The sequence below is a fragment of the Anopheles coluzzii genome, chromosome 3, assembly GCF_943734685.1.
Source record: "Anopheles coluzzii chromosome 3, AcolN3, whole genome shotgun sequence".
Classification (NCBI taxonomy): Eukaryota; Metazoa; Arthropoda; class Insecta; order Diptera; family Culicidae; genus Anopheles; species Anopheles coluzzii.
In genome coordinates, this window is record NC_064671.1 from 66623370 (window position 1) to 66641616 (window position 18247).

Below are 18247 nucleotides of genomic sequence, written 5' to 3' on the forward strand. Positions count from 1 at the left end.
TTTTCTTTAGCTTTTGTTTTTGATTAGCTTTTGATTGATTATTTATTTGTTTTTGTTTGAGAACACTTAGAAGTATTCTAGTTTGTAGTTAGCTGGGCAGATTTACTCTGACGATTTGACAAAAATACCTGAAAAAGTGTCCTAAAGTCTAATGGCGCCAACGACAAATCTTTCTCAATACTTAATTAATGATCGGTTTTGATAAATTTCTATTCAATTCTCTATGTTGTATTCTACAGTTTTTAAGACTGGTCAGATTATTATGACCATCATTGGACTCTCTCTAAAATGGACATCATTGGACTGTAAGAGTTAAACTTTCTACATCTTTGTATTGCAGGTTTGCATGAAATTTCAATGAGAAGAGAACAGACAAATAGGTTCTCAAAATCTCCCTATGGTGTGAGAAGGTCTTTAGAACGAACTTGTCATCTCACGCTATGAAATTCCTTGAAATCGTTGAGTTCCAGTTTTGGTAAAATACTTCCTACACCAACACGGTGATTCCATGCACGCCTTAAAGCTTACTATAATGATTCTCGTGCACCACATACTCCTTCGTGATGTCCGCGAGCGTTTTGCAACCGGCCAGTGCCATCGTCAGGTCCAGCTCGTTGCGCAAAATGTCCAGCACGTGCTCAACACCCGCCTGCCCATTGACAGCCAATCCCCAGAGGGCAGGGCGGCCGAAAAACACCATCCGCGCACCGAGTGCCAGCGCCTTGAACACGTCCGTACCTTGTGTGATGCCACCGTCTAGAAAGATTTCTACCCGTCCACCAACGGCAGCGACAATTTCCGGCAGTGCTTCAATCTGGAAGGGAGCAAGGGTGATCGTTGATCAACAAAAACGATTGCTTGTAGTTGTGTATGATGACACACTGACCGATGCTGGCACTGAATCCAACTGCCGCGCACCATGGTTCGACACGAAGATGCCTTGTACGCCGAGATCGGCCGCAATGATGGCATCTTCGCGCGTCAGGATACCCTTCACGATGACGGGCAGCTTGGTGAAGCCGAGCAGCCACTTGACGTCGTCCCAGGACAGTGTTGGATCGAGCTGTTCCGCGATGTACTCGTTGATGCCCGAACCGCCCTGGCTGCGGATGCTCGCTGCCTTACCGACGAAGTTCGCCATGCTGGAAGCAATTGGTAAGTGCGAATTATTGATTACTGTTAAAAGCTCCTTTTATACCTTGTTTCATGTTTAAGCAATTTTGAATGAACGAAAGCAATGCTGGCCAAACTCATCTTCATAAGAGTCCAATGGGTTATCGTTCCAGAGGACAGACAAGAGCTCACAGATGTGTTCTTCAAACAAATGTTGGAAACTTTCAATATTAATGGAAGAATTGGCGAACTTTGAATATCTTGAAATGTTTTTGGACTTTATCGAATATTGAAAATTGAATCAAACCATATTAATTGATCATGTTACAAGGTTTCCCAGGAGTTATCATACCGGACACTTAATTGACAGGTGGAGAATGAAATGAACATAATGTAATGGGAATTGAACTTTTAGTACCCAAAATTTTCCAAGAAGACTGTCCAAAACGGATACCAAAAAAATCCAATAGGATTTGACTCTGTGTCCCCTAATTTTTTGGCTGGAAGAAAGATTTATGAATGTGTCCCACAAGTATGAGAACCCCTGAAAACCCCTGCAACAACTTCCACAAACGATGCAATACAACAACTTCGACAATCCCGCAATGGTCGTCCGTGATGCACATTCTCAGCAACCATAGCTAAATATCTCTCGCAGCTATTTTAAAGCGCCATCTGTTGGAGAGTAGCAGTATCACTCGTAGCTCTATTCCTTTTCAAATGCGGCTGGCCGTTATTTTGTTTACCGTTTTCATCTCACATCTTTTTAGGGAAGAAATTAACGTATCAAGCGCTACATACATGAGTTCATATTTGAACTAACAATCTACACGACGCAACTAAAACCACTCGTACGTAATCGCACTTATCCGCCAATCATGCAACCGTCTTCTTTTGCGCAACTGCATTTGAGCGAATTAATTTTCCACTTGCCACTGTAAATCAACCACTTGCAAGTGTGCACCAACACGAAACGCAAACGCGCAATTGCTTCTCACCTCAGGTGCGGTGGTAGGGAAAACTTGTTGCGCATATCCGCCCGCCGCAAACCGAACAGTGGCGCATCGACGGTCAGCACGATCGCCCGAAAGCCGGCCCGTTCGGCCCGCCGTACCAGCTCCTCGGTCAGCTGCCGGTCGCGGTAGATGTACAGCTGGAACCACTTCGGTGCGTTCGGTGTCGCTTCCGCCACCTGCTCGATCGAGCTCGTGCTGATGGTGCTGAGCGTGAAGAGAACCTGCCGGGTGGCGGCAGCTTTCGCGTTCGCTACCTCACCGTCGGGATGGGCCATCCGTTGCATGGCGGTGGGTGAGATGGCGATCGGCATCGAGAAGCGCTGCCCAAACACGGTACAGGAAAGGTCCCGGGTGGAGCCACCCTGCAGCATCCGCGGTCGGATCCGGAGCCGATCGAAGCCGGTTCGGTTAAGGTGGAGGGATAGCTCGTCCCCGGCACCGCTGCGGTAGTAGTCGAGCGCATTCCGGGGTATGATTTCGTGGGCACGCTTCTCGTAATCACGAACGGACACTAGGGCCATGGCTGTGAATAGGCAAACACTGGCAACGTCTGGACCACTTGCTAGTACAACTTGAACTGGCGTGAGTTTGCCGTTTCGCCATGAGCGGTTTTAAAAGGTGGGAGAAGACTTTATGGGCTTGCAGGAGGTTTGGTAGCGTTTAAGCGGGGTAGGCATTGTTTACAATCAAGCTAATAGCGCAGATAACATGGACGGACAGTTGGTAGAGAATTATCTCCCTACCAGCGTAGTGGCGGGACCGGTCCAGATGGATGGACTGTGTGTATGTATTAGTGGCACACGATTGAAATTGTTTTAAAATCACAGGGTGTTGCTGTAAATTGCTTTAATTATTGTTTTGTTTCAACAGGATTCAATTTAAAAAATTTACACAAAAGCTAAAGGGAATGTTGCAGATTTATGAAATGTATAATATGTCAGAGGTTCTTAGCCTCTTTTTTTCCAATAACACAGGGGTTTTCAGGGGGTTTCATACTTTTGGACTCTTTCGCTGGAAAAGTAATATTTTTGACGTGCTAGTGATACAAGGTTTACAGGTGCTTTTCATAGCTACGGGACACTTAATTGACCTTAATGGGAATTGAACTCCTATAGTAGTGATGGGAAAAATAAATCTCAGAAGGGATTCGAATCTTCGAATCCCAGTCCTAGATGGGATTCGAATCTTTGAATCCCAATCCGAATCCCAATCTGGTAGAGCGTTTTATAGTAGTTTGCAGCCAGGGCGGGGGGGGGGGGGGGGGAATGAATTAAAGCTGGAATAGGAGGTTCTGTTTTACTCCAAATTATTTAACTTTGCAGTACTTACATCATAATTAGGTCCCCGAGATACGCGGACCATTATTCAATTGTACTATATTATTATTTCAGGATATTATTCAATATAAAATAAAATAAATTGTGTGGTGATTATAATTTCTCATAAAATGCAACATTACGCCAACATTTGCTATATTTTGACTGAAAACTTTGTGATTCGACTTCTGAAATTAGAGATACGTGGTTTTTCTCGACCCCCATTATAGCGTATCTCGGCGACAGCCTCTAATTTCAATCGCAATCTCAATCCCAATCGCCATCAGAATCCCAATCGCAATCAGAATCCAATCGAATCGAATCGCAATCCGAGTCGAATCTCGTACGAATCCAAAACTCATTCGAATCGCAATCCAAATCCCAATCGAATCGCAATCCAAATCATATGAAGTTCACTACCTATAAGATAAACTCAAGGAAGTGTCCCACACAACTCCTGGAAAACTATGGCTTTCTGCCTTATGGCTTTCTGCCTTAAAACTATGGCCTTATGGATAGGCGCAATGTTTTCAATTTTATTTTGTATTATAGGAGAGAGCTCTTAGCTAGCTCTGTCTACTGTGTCCATTTAATTATTTTTTTTTCTTCTTTTTTTCGTTTTGGCATAACAACCGTTGTCGGTCAAGGCATACCTGTATCCACTGGTGAAGTGAGTTTGGCTTTCTTTGACTTATTGTTACCATAGCAGGATAGTCAGTTCTACGTATGGGGGCACGGTCTATTAGGGACTTGAACCCATGACGGGCATGTTGTTAAGTCGTACGAGTTGGCGACTGTACCATCATTAGTAGTTGCCGTATTGGAGAATGCTGAAGGCAAATGTAATTAAAAGTTTAATAAGCTTAAAGTAGTCATAATATGAAAAAGAAGTAATAGTAAGAAGGTTAATAACCTTACACATAATGGATGTGTAAAAGATTTTGAACCACTTGTAGAGGCACATTGAGCGCGGGCAGCTACATTGAGCTATAATTCAACTCACCGAGCTACCTTGAGCTTACTGAGTTAGAAAGAGCTTTTAGAGCTGCGTTAGGCTTTTGTAGCAATACCGAGTACGCTGAGCTACATTGAGCTTGAAGAGCGGAATTGAGCTAGCATTGATACCAATCGAGCTGCGTAGAGCTTGTGGAGTAATTGAACTCACTTCGAGGTACTCGGAGTTTTACTGTGCGTGAGGCACTGTATAGAGCTCACGTCGCTCTTTTTGGAGCTCATTACCTCAACATTTTTACCAACATTTTAAGGGACATTTTCGGATGATATACACAGAGAACAACACACAGAGATGACTCGCCTATTTTAAATGTTTAAATATTTTCATAATATATTTTATCAATGTCTATAATAGCCCTTTTTTCCATCACTACGTGATTGTTTAATATGTGTGTGTGTGTGTCTGAGTGTATTTTTTGTGTTGAGTGGTGTGAAAATGAGAGAGTAATGTTCTTCATTCATGGGATTCTCCCTTTGGTTTAGCTCTACTCAGCTTTTCAGCACTTGAAACGAATGCTTAGGTGTAGGTAAAACTATACGACTGCTGCTTCTATTCTTACCAATAGAATGTGTATGTGTGTTTCTGTGTTTGCTTCTATTACAATAGGAATACGACACCTTTTCTAGCAGCGTCTAGAGAGTTCTTGGAGGAGGAAGTACTTGAGTCATTTTGTTGCGAGTTGATTCCCTTAAGTAGGATTTGCACAACAAAAAAAGACCTTTGCTGATATAAACTATGACCAAAAAATGGGACTCCACGTTGCGTTGCGTGTTTGTGCTTCTTCTGCTGCTTGCTATTCAGCAACGTGTAATTGAAATCGATGCAAACAGAAAGGAGAAGATTCATTTCTCCCTGAGTATGCACACTTCCCGTTTTCACACACTTACACACACACGCCCTTGCGTGTCTCCTATTTAATGATTAATAACTGACATGACTTTCAGTGATAAATATGGGTTTTTTTGCTCTTCAATAGTACCTTCTCCCTCTCTCTCTCACTTACTACGGTGGCACACACTATTCAACACTAGAACGGAATCGTAACGTTTTTCCTCCTGCTTCTTCCCCCTCTCGCCTACGAAAGTTAGCCCGGGTGCTCTAGTACCCGTTTACAGTACGCAAAAATGCAGGGTTCGTCTACCGCTACCTTCGCGCTACCATCCGCTATTCGCACAGAAAAGCTGTATGCTTCGCTTTGCTCTTTTCTTCCCTACTGGTATTGCACTCACAACATTCCCTCATATCAGTGGAGACGCTAACGAACTTTCATTAAGAAAAGAAAAGAAACTTATTGAATTGTGTACGAGACAAAACAGGTGCTGTGAGTATGTTAGCACCACCAACTGTTTTACATATATGAAGTGGAAGAAAAACCGTTCATCCTTCTGGCTCCTTTCAACATAGGAAGAGTTCTTTTTTGGCATTCGATTTACATTCTTTTTCTTTTTTTCTCCTTCCTTCCACACACTGTGTGTTTCTCTTTTTCTCTAGATCTTTCTCTCTCTCTCTTTCTCTTTCTTGTTCTTTTTAACTTCGAAACCTATATAAATGGGGGAGCGCTTCGGATTACATTTACATTAAGTGTTTTTTGGTTTAATAATGATTAAGTTAGATTTAATCTTTGCCTTTCTTCCCTCTCTCTCTCTCTCATTCTTTCTCTCACTTTCTCTCTGTTAAATTTACCTTCCCTTTGCATCCTGATGATATGGGAGTAATAGAGAGAACGAGGGCTGAGCGTAAACTTATTTATAGTAACGTGAAAGTGAAGGAAACCAGTGAGTTTTTATCTTTTCTTTTCTTTTTTTTAGTATCAACAAAACGAGTACCGCCTCTTGTATCACAACATTTGAAACGACATTTCTACACACAGTTCTGTCTACATCGTTTTTTTCTCTCTCTCTCTCTCTCTCTCTTTCTCCTTACATAGCCTCTCTACTTGCCACTATATTGCACGCACACCCAATTGCATCCCTATTTCTGCATTCGGTCCTGTCCAGCAAACCCTTCTTTTACCAACCACGAAAATTGCCGTTCCGTTGCTTTGCGCGAACAAAACAATTATATTATTGTCACCAATGATAAGACTTACCAAACTCAAAAACAACTGCTGAAAACACAAACGACTTAGTGAGTGAACCCTTACTTCTCTCTCTTTTTCTCACTCTTGCTACGGTAAACTGAGGATTTTGCTTTGCTCTCCGTTATTTTTTTTTGTACACAAATTCTGCTGCTAAAAGAGCTCCTAAAATGCGGGCTTCTAAAGGACTCTCTCTCTCTCTCTCTCCACAAGAGCGGGCTTTTCTAAAGTGTGTGTGAGTTTGTGTCTGTTTATTTATGTTTTCATGTGTTTTGTGTTAACTGCACGTTGCATTGAAAAAACTGCACAATCATACCATTTTTTTTGCAAATCATGTACCTTTACCGTGTTATTTTGGTTGCTTTTGCATGAGGTTAACGTTCTTCTACATTTTCTAGAAGACTATCAGGCGCTGTGTTTGGTTTTTGCATTTTCATAAAAAACTGTGTTTTTTATTTGTGTCTTTTTGTTCTGTGGTCTATTTTTCATTAAAAACGAAGCCGCCTACCGCGATGGGAAAGGGAGAGCCTACCTTTGGCGTGTGCAAAATTGGCGCTACGCTGCTGTGTGAATTGCATACTTGCAGGCGAAATGTCTCTACACATTCACGAAAAGGGATAGAACGCCTAAAGTTATGCACTGCTGCATTACAAAATTAGCGTTTTTTCACCTTTTGTATGCATTTTGTTACTGTGTTGTTATGTGTGTGTTTGCAGGTAAATCCCTTTCTACGGTATGTTTATGTTCTTATTATCCTGTTGCTTGTGTTTTCGTCTTCTTCTTCTTCTCCTCTCGGCTTTAAACTTTCAGTTTTTTTTGTTTTTCAAACCACCACCAAATTTACAAAACCAAACGCGTAAAAGCGGCTTCCTTCCCAGCTTCCTGCGCTGCGCTTATAGTGCAGCTCATAGGATTTGCGCAATGACCGGCTCGAGAAGACACATGTGCTCGGCACCACGGACCGGCAGCCGGTTCAGGCAGAAGTGCCTGATCATGTCCGGTATCGTTGGGAACGGGCGGCTAAACTGTCCGAGGATGAACTGGCCCGAGTCGGCGTCCCGCTGTATCCGCATGTGCATGAAGCCTTTGGCGCTCCTAAAAGAAGCAACATCAAAAAAATAATTAATGTTATGGAAAGGAATTCAAGAGAACGCTGTACTTACTTCAGCGTGAGTGAATAATCCTGTCGGGTTGATTCGCTGTTACGTACGAGGAAGCTGCCCTCCGACAGTGGTCGAAGGATTTTCTCCGCATCGATCCGGCTGATGGAACCATGGTACCAGCTGCAGGAGAGGCACAGATAAAAGCAAAGAGTTGAGGTTAGTATTTCTCTTTCCCATGGTCACATGGTAATAAAAAGATATTTATTGATCGCTTACCCTTGCCGATCGAGTGGAATGGATGCATCGATGAGGTCCACGTTTGGCCTGTTTGTGCCCAGGTTCAGGCCAAGATCGAGCGTGCCGAACTTTTTCGGCGGCCGCTGGCCACATTCGTTCAGGTTTAGCGTCAAACTTTGCTTGAAGAATCCTGCAATGAGAGAGGAAATAGATGAAAATATAAACATCAATTATGTACCAGATGTTATCTATTCTTTTATCAAACAAATCGATAAACAGTTCTCCATAATAAAAATAGTAATAATTATCATTATGATGATGATGATGATGATGATGATGATGATGGTGATTAGTATTATTAGTATTATTATTATTATTATTATTATTATTATTATTATTATTATTATTATTATTATTATTATTATTATTATTATTATTATTATTATTATTATTATTATTATTATTATTATTATTATTATTATTATTATTATTATTATTATTACTATTATTATTATTATTATTATTATTATTATTATTATTATTATTATTATTATTATTATTATTATTATTATTATTAGTATTATTATTTTTATTATTATCAGTATCATTATTAGTATTATTGTCATTATTTTTATTTTTTATTTATTATTTTATTATTTTTATTCTTTTTATTATTATTAGTATTATTATTTTTATTATTATTAGTATTATTATTTTTATTATTATGATTATTACTATTATTATTTTATTATTATTTTTATTGTTATATTATAGTTGTTATATTATAAAAAAACTATAACCTCATTAAAACTTACTTTGCATTTTTGCAAAACTAGCGAGCCTTTCTAAAGTGTGTGTTTGTTTATGTTTTATGACTGTTCTTATATGGAGATGAAACCAACCAAACAGAACGTTGTATTAGTAGTGGAAAAGATGTATCACCGCAATTGAATCATCCATTATATCCAGCTACTGTGTAAATTACACTCTGTGAACACAATTTTGTATTATGATCGATATTATACTATTGTTAGTTGTTAGGTTCTTCAACCTGGGAAGAGCGGACATGATCAAGCCAAAGTTGAACTGGGAACGAGCAAAAAAGCATCCTCCATTAATCCCATCATGAACGATGTAGCAGTTCAGTGTTGGATCCTCACTGCGGACCAAAAAGCGAAAAGCGATTGTACCGTAAGTTAAGTGTATGTGTTAGTATTAGTAGATTGATAGTAGATGATAAGGTCACATCCACTTGGTGCACCAAAGGGACTTATTTATAAGAGTTACATTTTAAATATTTATATGCTTATCATGAAGGAGAAAATGAACAATAATTTAGAATAATTATCTGTCTAGTTGTGTTAGTATCTGATCATGCCGGGAAAGGTCGTTCGATAAAGTATGAGATCTAATAGAGTTTCTCGAGTTTCTCGCTACTAATTCATTGCAGTCCAAAATCAATATGAAGTTTGGATCTGTTTTTGTCGTTGATAACGATCAAAAAGGCGAAAAACACAATTAATCACGCAGAAGAGTATGAATGATAGTGTTTGCCCTTCACTTCGTTCGTTCCAGAGATTTGAATTGTTGGCTGACACTGAAAATTATTTATCAATAATCTGCAAAAACGGTCCAGTCACCAAATACACCAAATACAATCGAAACTGAGTCATTTCATACATTTCCACCAACTGTAAAATTGTAATCAGCACCATTTACACTTTCCAATTAGAATACAATAGGATCACGGCTCGTCAACGGAATGCCCAGCCGAATGCCCTTCACTAAAAGCATTGGGCACCATTGTCTCGTTAATGCTTCGGTTAGCATAATCCTACCAATTGTCTACCGTCAACACAGACATAGAAAAAGAGAGAGAGAGGCAGAGACTTTTCCTAGTGAAAAACACTCGGCTCGTTATCAGCCGACGTCTCATTGCCATCCAAACGCAGCACCACCATCTGTGCGACCACCATCATCAAGTTCAGCCGTTACTATCGGTGCTAATGCTGATTGTTATTGTTTGACATGCCTACACGGCTGCCTGGTTTGCTCAAAATGGGAAACAAACCGTGGTACGTGATTGGAATGTCGCAAGGAGAGTTTTCCCGAAAAAAAACACAATCGAATTCAAACCCGTTGCACCAATTACTTTCTAACTGATTAATTCATTATTTATTCGCCGCACGGTGCGGCCCCATGCACGAGGGGCACATGATTTAAATATCTCCACATCTCATACCCAGCAGCCAGCGTGGTGCAGCATCCGGTCGCGATTGTTGTGTTTGGTGACAACGGCAATACATTAAACATTAAACAATTGTGCGCAGAGCTCGTGTATAGGGTGGGGTTTGCGGGCAAGCGGCTGTAATTACTTGCTCGTTTTTGTACCCTGTGCGAGGTCAGCAAAATGGTCAGCCCGAAGCCGCGTAGTTCAGTGGTTTTAGTCACCTTCGTAGCGACTTCTTTCGAGGGTAAATCGGCCATCGTAGCTGGCTGCAAACATGTCGGCTGTTAGTCACACACAAAAAAAAAACACTACAACGACTAAATACATCACGTCAGGATGTCCCTGCGTGTCCCTTGCTAATGCTAGTAGGGCGCTCTTCCCCCAGTTTAAACCATTAGCCATCTCTTCTCGATGTTTTTGCAACTGCTGAGCGATAATGTTTACAACATTTTTCACTTCACCAGCCGGACTCTGACCGTGGACGACAACACGCGTGGCTGGTTGGTTGGTTGGTTGCTGTCGTACACCCGGAATACTAAAATACTAACCGTGAAACCATGCCCGAAACATGGCTGCAAACAACGGTGCTAAACGATTGTTTATCACATATATACGCGAGAGTTGTGGGGATGAAAAATGTCAAATCTTTGGCTCAACTTTGTGCGAGAACGGGGGGAAAACTTTTACTCCCCTTTGCTTTGCGCTTGTGTGTGTGTGTCCGTAACAGTACGCAAGGAGTACACGTTTGCGCGAGTGACGGTCGAAACCAACCACACGGATACAGGCGTTTCGATGCATAATTTATAAGCGGGACCCTCTGTAACTTCCGTTCGAGAACGCAGGAACTGCGAGGAAACTGGACAAACCTGCCCGCACCCATGCCAGGATCGCGCGCTGGACAATACGTTTCATTGTCGGCTTGTCGGTAACATGTGCCATTGAACGCCAAAGCCAATGCCTAAATCTCTCAATTCAAAGAGAGAGAGAGAGCTTGATGGTGCGCCCAGCAAAGCCTGCTGTGATGCGGCTACCTTAATTAAGCTGTGCAGCGCCACCAACGAACCAACGGGACATGTTTCTGCTAGCGTCAGGGGTTTTGGGCGTTCTTTGTTGTTCTCCCCTGATAGTAGCAGCCGATTTTGCTGTTGCGATAGATGAAATGATACAGTATTGGACAGTGTTTTTTGGAAAGGGAATTCTATAACAGTGCTTCGATCAGCAGAAGCTGTAGTATTTGCCGGAAGTAAGCCTAGAATTTGATTTAACGTAAAAATATTATAAATTTTACATCACAAAGCTGTTTTTTTTTTTTCGATAGTAGCAATTGAGTTATATTGAACCTTCTTCTTTTTTTAGTTTGAAGTTAGTGAAACATTTTAGTTGAACAATACAATACAACAAAGAGTAAGTAAAAAACGATATTAAGGTTCTAATTCAGGGGTCTCCAAATTACAGCATGCGGGCCGCATGCGGCCCTTAAAGGCCTGTATTGCGGCCCGCGATGACTTTGTAAAGGTTAAAATAAATAGCTTATTTTATTGACTAATTGATCAAAATTCAAATATTTACTTTTAAAAGACGAAAATCCAATTTCCATAAAAGAAAGATTTAGAAACTTGATACATTCAATTTATATTTTCTAATTAAAACGAGATTTGAAATTTTACCTATTGTAAAGGTAGCGTCAAAATGGCCCTCAACAACGTTAATTGTGAAGCAATGCGGCCCGCGAACTGAAAAGTTTGGATACCCCTGTTCTAATTGAAAGCTTTCCATTCCAGACCGAACGAAACTGTCAACATTACTACGATTAATCGGAATCCTATTGGAAACCGAAGACTGCCAATTGTGATCATTCTAGTGATGGGAAGGACTGAATCAAAGTGTGCGAGTGAAATCTTTACAGTGAATGCATTGAATCGCGAAGAGTTTATTGGACTTATTTAAATCTCTGCAACTTATTTAAATCGGTAGCAACTCGTTCACCGTGAATTACATCAATCGCGAGTAAAATAACTGTGATGAGAGTTAAATCTCGTTTAATTGCTTATTTTTTTTTATCTATTTTAATTAAGCAAAATTTAACTGTTAATTTAAAGTAATGTTTGACTCAGTGAGTTACATTATTCGCAACCTCAATAACTCTTTTCTAGAGTTGCGTCTCAATGAGTAGTAAAACTCTGAGTGATATTTGCCAAATCAGCCAATATCATGAACTTTGGCTATATTTAAATCAGTTTCTGGACATTGGACCATGAATCTTGAATATCCAACAATTGAGATCGTTTGCTGAATTTAATTTTGCTTTATCGTTGTTTTCCTACCAATATTTGACCTACAAATGGTCAAATTAGTCTCATAAACTTTATTTTTTTGGATTGCAATTATCTGTAAATCATCCCATAAAGAGCAACATCAATTTGAATGATTGTAACAAGCATAAATAAAGCTCTTCCGTAAATTGAAATGAGCCTCCTACTGAAATTGAAATGCTCTACTAGTTTTTACTGTTATTTGATGCAAATCCTTTACTTTGTATTCTAGTGCAACCTTTTTACATGTTATCTCGGATGTACTCTAAATGACATGATCATATCATTTTTTGTCATGTATTACACACGGTGTCGTTTTGTACTTTCCAAAACAGTCCTCCAAACAAGGCATTGTTTCCTCCTATCAATTAAGCATTCCACCCCGTTTTAAGCCGAACGAGTATGCAAACGGGATCTTTATCTGCTAATGGAGGATTCTGCACATCATCCGCATCATCATGATGCCTTTGTCCGGTGCGTCTAGGTGTGGCAGGTGTATGTGTGTGTGTGTGGTCCGCACTGCCATAAATCAATTACCAGCCCGAGCCACGCAATCCTTACGCAAATGTCGCCCTAGTCAGCCCCAAAAAATCTCCCCCCAAATACGCACCACGTACGTGACGAATGTTGCAAGTAAACATGTACATATCATCCATTTATCCATGCAGACCGTGCAATGAAATGGTCATTACACAAGATACTACAAGCTCTCTTTCCCTCCCCTGGTATCGCTCAAATCGCAACTGTTACAAGATGGAAATCGATGTCATTCGATACATCCGAGTGGAGTGGAAATTAATTATTAAAATGAATGTACCGAGAGCTCCGTATCATGCGACACCAATGAGGGTGATTGAAACATCACTACCTAACCGCAATCGGTACCCGACGACGCGGAGGGAGCGTGTACTTACCTCCTGCTAGTGCCAGCTTGCTATCGGAGTCTCGCATCGACAGGCTGGAGGAGGCTTGGGACAGCCCGCTTGATTCGGTGCTCGTCTGCAGCAGCATACCGCCGCCCGATGTCGACGCAGCCGTGCTGGTCTGGAATGGGTGCTGCTGCAACTGATGCTGCTGCTGCTGCTGCTGTTGCTGTTGCTGTTGCTGTTGTTGCTGTAGCAGCTGCTGATGTTGCTGATTTTGGGACAACCTTAGCCGGCGCCGCAACTTCGGCATATCGAAGGGTAAATCACCCACGTCCACCGACGTGACACTGCCAGATGTGCACGGTTCCTGGTGTGACGGTTTGGAAGGAAGGGAACCCCATCAGTGTTTTGATGTGAAAGATGATGAGAGAGTGTTCGTCTCGCCATCACCACTACTACCACTACTTACCTGCTGCAGGTGTGCTCTTCTTCTGCGCAGCTTTGGCATATCGAACGGCAGATCGCTTAGGTCCTGCGGCAGTCCCGACTGTCCCTTGCCGTGGTCGCCCTGCTTGTCCTGGCCGAGGGAGGCCCGCTGAAGGCTGGCGTTTAAAAAGTTTGTCCGGGATTTTAGATCCTCCCGGGAGTGTAGCGAGATGCCACTGTCCGAGCCTTGTATTTCGGGACCTGGGTGAGAGTTCAGTACAATGTTATCAGTAAAGCGTATGTACAACAAATTAGAGCACAGTGGGTATTTGTAGGGATGACATATTCAAAATCCTAATTATTATTTTTATAAATTCAAAATTATGTTTTTATAGTCAGACGTCAACCTAAGTTGAATAAAAAAAAAAGATAATTTGTATGAATTAGTTTAAAGGTTATGTTAACTTTCAAAGTCTACCGGAACAGACTTAAACAGGATTTGTTCTTATTGCATTGAAAATTCTTCAATTTATTCTAAAGTTGAAAATAAAGCATCATTTTCAAATGTGTTATGGAAATTCTCTAAAAAATGTTAATTAAAAATAACTTGATTATCTACAATGATTATTGAACAAAAATAATAATTAAATACATGCTATAAAATAGTCAATTTTATATGCTAAACCTTCTCCTGAAAACATCTGAAGACATGGCCCATGGCTCAATTTTAATTACACATTGTAATCTTTAACTTTTCTTGTCGTAAAAATGTCAAAAGTTATCTAAAAATACTGACAATACACTACAGAACGTACTTGATTACGTAAAGGGAATAGAAAACTAATTATAATTTTATAAACATTAACATAAACCATAAGAAAGTTTACAAAACACGAAAAACAAACAAAACTAACACAAGAAAAACACAAACAAAGGAGGAGAAAAGAGGAAGAAAGAAGCCAAAAAGGATAAATAAAACAAATAAGACAAATAAATATTATTAACCAGAAGTCTTGTTGAAAGTTATAGTATTTTGACACGATTTGCTTCGACATTTCACTTCAACTGAGTAGATCCAATTTTCGTTTGTTTTTGTTCCCTTCTTTTCATTATAAAACTTATCTACATCGATAAATGTCTCAACATTCTCCCACTGTGCTAGTGATTCTCAACCGAAACCTAACTTACCCGTTATTAACAGCAATGCCTTGTTCGGTGCCGAACGTCTCTTTGTGACGTTCGTTTTCACAGCCTCCGTACCTACGACACCACCACCAACGCTCTCCTCTCCCTCCTTCTTGCCCAACGTACCACTTCCTGCACCAGCAACAGCACCACCACCACCCGTAGTACCATCCACCGGCGACTGCTTCTGCGAGTTGTTGTTGCGATTGTTAATGTCCGACGTCTCCGAGCCCGGCTCTTGAGACGACTTGTCCGAAATCGGACTCAGTATGTTCAGCTTGTTGTGTATGGCCACCGGCACCCTCAGCGGGAACGCCAGCGACGGTCCCGAGTCGGAACTGTGCGAACTAAGCGACGAAGAGTGGCGCGAGTCCGAACTGGACGTACTGCGGTTCCCTTCGCTCGTACTCGACTTTAACGACTCCATGCTTCCGCCACTACTCGAAGTAGCCATACTTTCCGTGGAGGAAAAGTTTCCACGTCCACGCTGATGCTGCTGCTTACCATGATGGTGATGGGACGCACCACGATGACCTCGCTTCAACTCTAGCACCCGCTCCGGCTCGAGACAGAGCGTCGAACGGGGCCGTTCACCCACCTTACTCCCATGCCCAAACGGTGCCCCCTCGGCAATGCTGCCATCGCAGCTACTCCCACCCGCACCGTCATTGTTCCGCACGTTCTGTATGTCCAACCGCAGATCCTTCAACCTCGGATGCTGAGCGCCCGCATTGGAGGAGGGCAGATTCGGTGCACTCTTGATGCTGCTAATAAAGAACCGCTCATGCTTCCCTGGGAACTTCATCGGCAGGGGTGCCGTCGACGGCGGGGACGGCGTATAACCCCGCAGGGGCAGCTGAGAGGAAGACGTGGAGTTGGCGTTCGCTATATTGTCCATCTGTTTGTCGAGCTGCAGCTTCTCCTGCAGATCCTGCGCCAGCTGATCCGCCTTGGCTTCTTCCAAGGCTGGCTGAGCCCCTGCAATGTCCTGCCCACCACCGGAAGGCGTTTTACTGCTCGCGGATTTGGTCCGCTTCGTGTCCAGCCGCTTAGTGCGGGACGCTGGTGGTGCTCCCCCAGTTACCATGTTGCTCGCACTACTGCTGTTACTCTTCGTTAGCTGCAGCAGCACACTCTGGTTGGTGATCCGGTCCACCTCATCCAGATCGTCGTCCGAGCGCGTTATCTTTGAATCGAACGCCGTCTCGTAGATTTGGCGCGTGCGCACGTTCGCCATCTCGTCCTGTGCCGGGGTGGAACTCTGCAGATCACCTGCCCCTCCTAGTGCACAGTCAGCACAGTCGGCGGCGCCCGGTTGGTGCACGTAGAAGATACTGCGCGGACGGAACAGCTCATCATCGTTGTCATCGTCGTCGCCGAACGCCTGGGGCGTTGCACAGGCACAGACTGCCGCCGGTCCGAGCAGACGGTGCGGTGGCATCGAGTCGACGCGCGGCCCAAGGTTACAGGTTGCCCGGGTGATCGCTAACGCTTGCGCCTGCCACGCCCGCCGCTTGCAACATTCGGAGCAGTCCGAATCGTCCGAGGTAGTGGTGGATGGGGAGTCGCACCGTATGATCCGTACGCCCTCCTCGGTGATGGAGTATCGCTTCGGTAGCGGGACTTCCTTCTCCGCGCCCGGTGTGTCTAGGCTGCTGCTCTTTTTGTAGCGGACGGGAGGATCACGACGGACCGCTTCTGTTGAGGGCGTTTGCTGTACTGTTGGAAGATTCGCAGGTAGTCCAGAATCTGCTGGAATTAGTTCAGTTCCTTCCCTTTCGCGCTGTTTGTTCTTCAGCAAGTCGGAGTAATAGTAGGGCGATGGGTTCCGTTTGGCTGTATCAGGGCCTGTTGTCTTGATGGGGCTTTGACGCAATGGTAGTGCTTGCACGAGATCGTCCGATATACTGTCCGGCGAGTTCAGCTCTGGTATCTTGCTGAGCTCGTCCTCCTCTTCGTCGTTATCTTCCTCCTCAGAAGATATCGGTGCCGATGAACCTGCAATTCAAAATCATGCCTTTCAAAATATTGAAATGCCATCGAGGGGACTTGTTCTACTTACCGGAGCTAAAGTTTTGATTGATGTATTTCACCTCCGAACAACTATCTGGACGCCTTGTACGGCTTCTAGCGCGATGCCTGCCGGCCGGCTTATAGCTCCGACGGGTATCGAAGATCTCTTCGAGTGTTTTGATGGCGACGGTATGAGCCGCTGCTGTAGTTGCTGCGTCCGGACCTGGCTGTAGTGGAGGTATAGGGCACAGCGATGGACCGGAAGCTGATGGGACGAGCGGGAGTGATGGACGACCGATGGTACCGGTACCTGGTGGAATGCCGGACGATGCGATCGTTACACTGCCCGGTACGTTATTGCTGACGATGGTCGGAACCGCTGACAAGGGTTGCTGTAGTAGCAAAGGTTCTAGAAATGAAACCTGAAAGACAGAGAGGCAGATAAAAGCGCTTGGTTAGAGTTAGGAATAATTGGAAGAAATGTTGAGCACAAATTTGGTACTAACATTCGAGAAATCTGGAGAGATTTAGAATCGTTGAAACAGTCTGGAATCATCTGGAACGTTCTGAACCATCCATAATCTTCAAAGATACAGAATTGTTTCTCCAGAAAATTTCCCACCAACTCATCTGATAGTTACACACGATTCTGGATGGTTCTGGGCTGATCCAGGTGATTCCAACTGGAGCTGGCGCTTCTATTTCTTCAGAGTTGGAATAGGAATTAATCTAGCATGAGCTGAATTGGAACCGTTAGTGTACTCCCAGTGAATCCATAAATACAGTGGAGTCTTTGTAAGTAATCTGCAGTCTTTCCAAATCAATTTTTCCAGTAGTCCACTCCATCTAGTCTGTAACCCGACAAGACTGTCGAATAGGCATGGTTTTCATATTTGTGTTTTCAAATTCTATTGAAAAGGTTTTATGGAGTAGAGTAGCAAAAATGGCCTGAAAATGAGGAAAATGCAAAGTCCTCAGAGAATATCTCCCATAGTTCTTCAACCGATTTGAGTACCAAGACTTAGAAATTCCAAGTCTTTGAAACCATTGAAGTAACGAATGTTCACAGAAATAATGTATACTAAGGTCCAAGACTAATGCTTAATATCTTGGATAACCCTTAGCAACATGTGGCTTTAGTTTTCCTAGAATAAATGTCTTTTCTTGGGTCCCTTGGAGATTCTATTCAGGAAGACTTCACGGTATTCTCAATACCTGATTGTGTTACGGATAATATTAAACTACCAGTAGATACTGTGAACTAGATTTCCCGATTACCGGCACTGATTTTGAACCCTCAAAACAAACGAACGTACGTGGCGAAAAAAAAAAAAAACA

The 18247-nt window shown here is 42.6% G+C and overlaps 2 protein-coding genes across 2 annotated transcripts in view; both read right to left on the reverse strand.

Annotated features, from left to right (window-relative positions):
• Positions 1-206: 206 nt before the first annotated feature.
• On the reverse strand, positions 207-2715 carry LOC120959414 (uncharacterized). The gene is made up of 3 exons (XM_040382783.2): positions 2112-2715; positions 887-1142; positions 207-814 (listed from the first exon to the last, which is right to left on the reverse strand). The coding sequence occupies exons 1-3, from the start codon at positions 2648-2650 to the stop codon at positions 518-520; spliced, it is 1092 nt and encodes a 363-aa protein (XP_040238717.2). The 5' UTR covers positions 2651-2715; the 3' UTR covers positions 207-517.
• A 2048-nt stretch (positions 2716-4763) lies between these two features.
• Positions 4764-18247, reverse strand: part of LOC120959657 (uncharacterized) — a 117232-nt gene continuing 103748 nt past the window's right edge. Inside the window, exons 5-11 of the mRNA XM_040383244.2 lie at positions 16959-17331; positions 14900-16894; positions 13755-13972; positions 13334-13652; positions 7917-8067; positions 7701-7820; positions 4764-7632 (exon numbers count right to left, since the gene is read on the reverse strand). Coding sequence (XP_040239178.2) covers positions 7443-7632; positions 7701-7820; positions 7917-8067; positions 13334-13652; positions 13755-13972; positions 14900-16894; positions 16959-17331 — 3366 coding nt within the window. The 3' untranslated portion in view covers positions 4764-7442. The remainder of the gene's footprint in view (positions 7633-7700; positions 7821-7916; positions 8068-13333; positions 13653-13754; positions 13973-14899; positions 16895-16958; positions 17332-18247) is intronic.

Excerpts from the sequence above, each read along its gene's own strand:
- LOC120959414 (XM_040382783.2), bottom strand. The coding sequence starts at position 2,650 with ATGGCCCTAGTGTCCGTTCGTGATTACGAGAAGCGTGCCCACGAAATC. Across the intron at positions 1,143-2,111 it reads TCCCTACCACCGCACCTGAG|CATGGCGAACTTCGTCGGTA; the intron begins GTGAGAAGCAAT and ends AATTGCTTCCAG. Across the intron at positions 815-886 it reads TGGATTCAGTGCCAGCATCG|ATTGAAGCACTGCCGGAAAT; the intron begins GTCAGTGTGTCA and ends GCTCCCTTCCAG.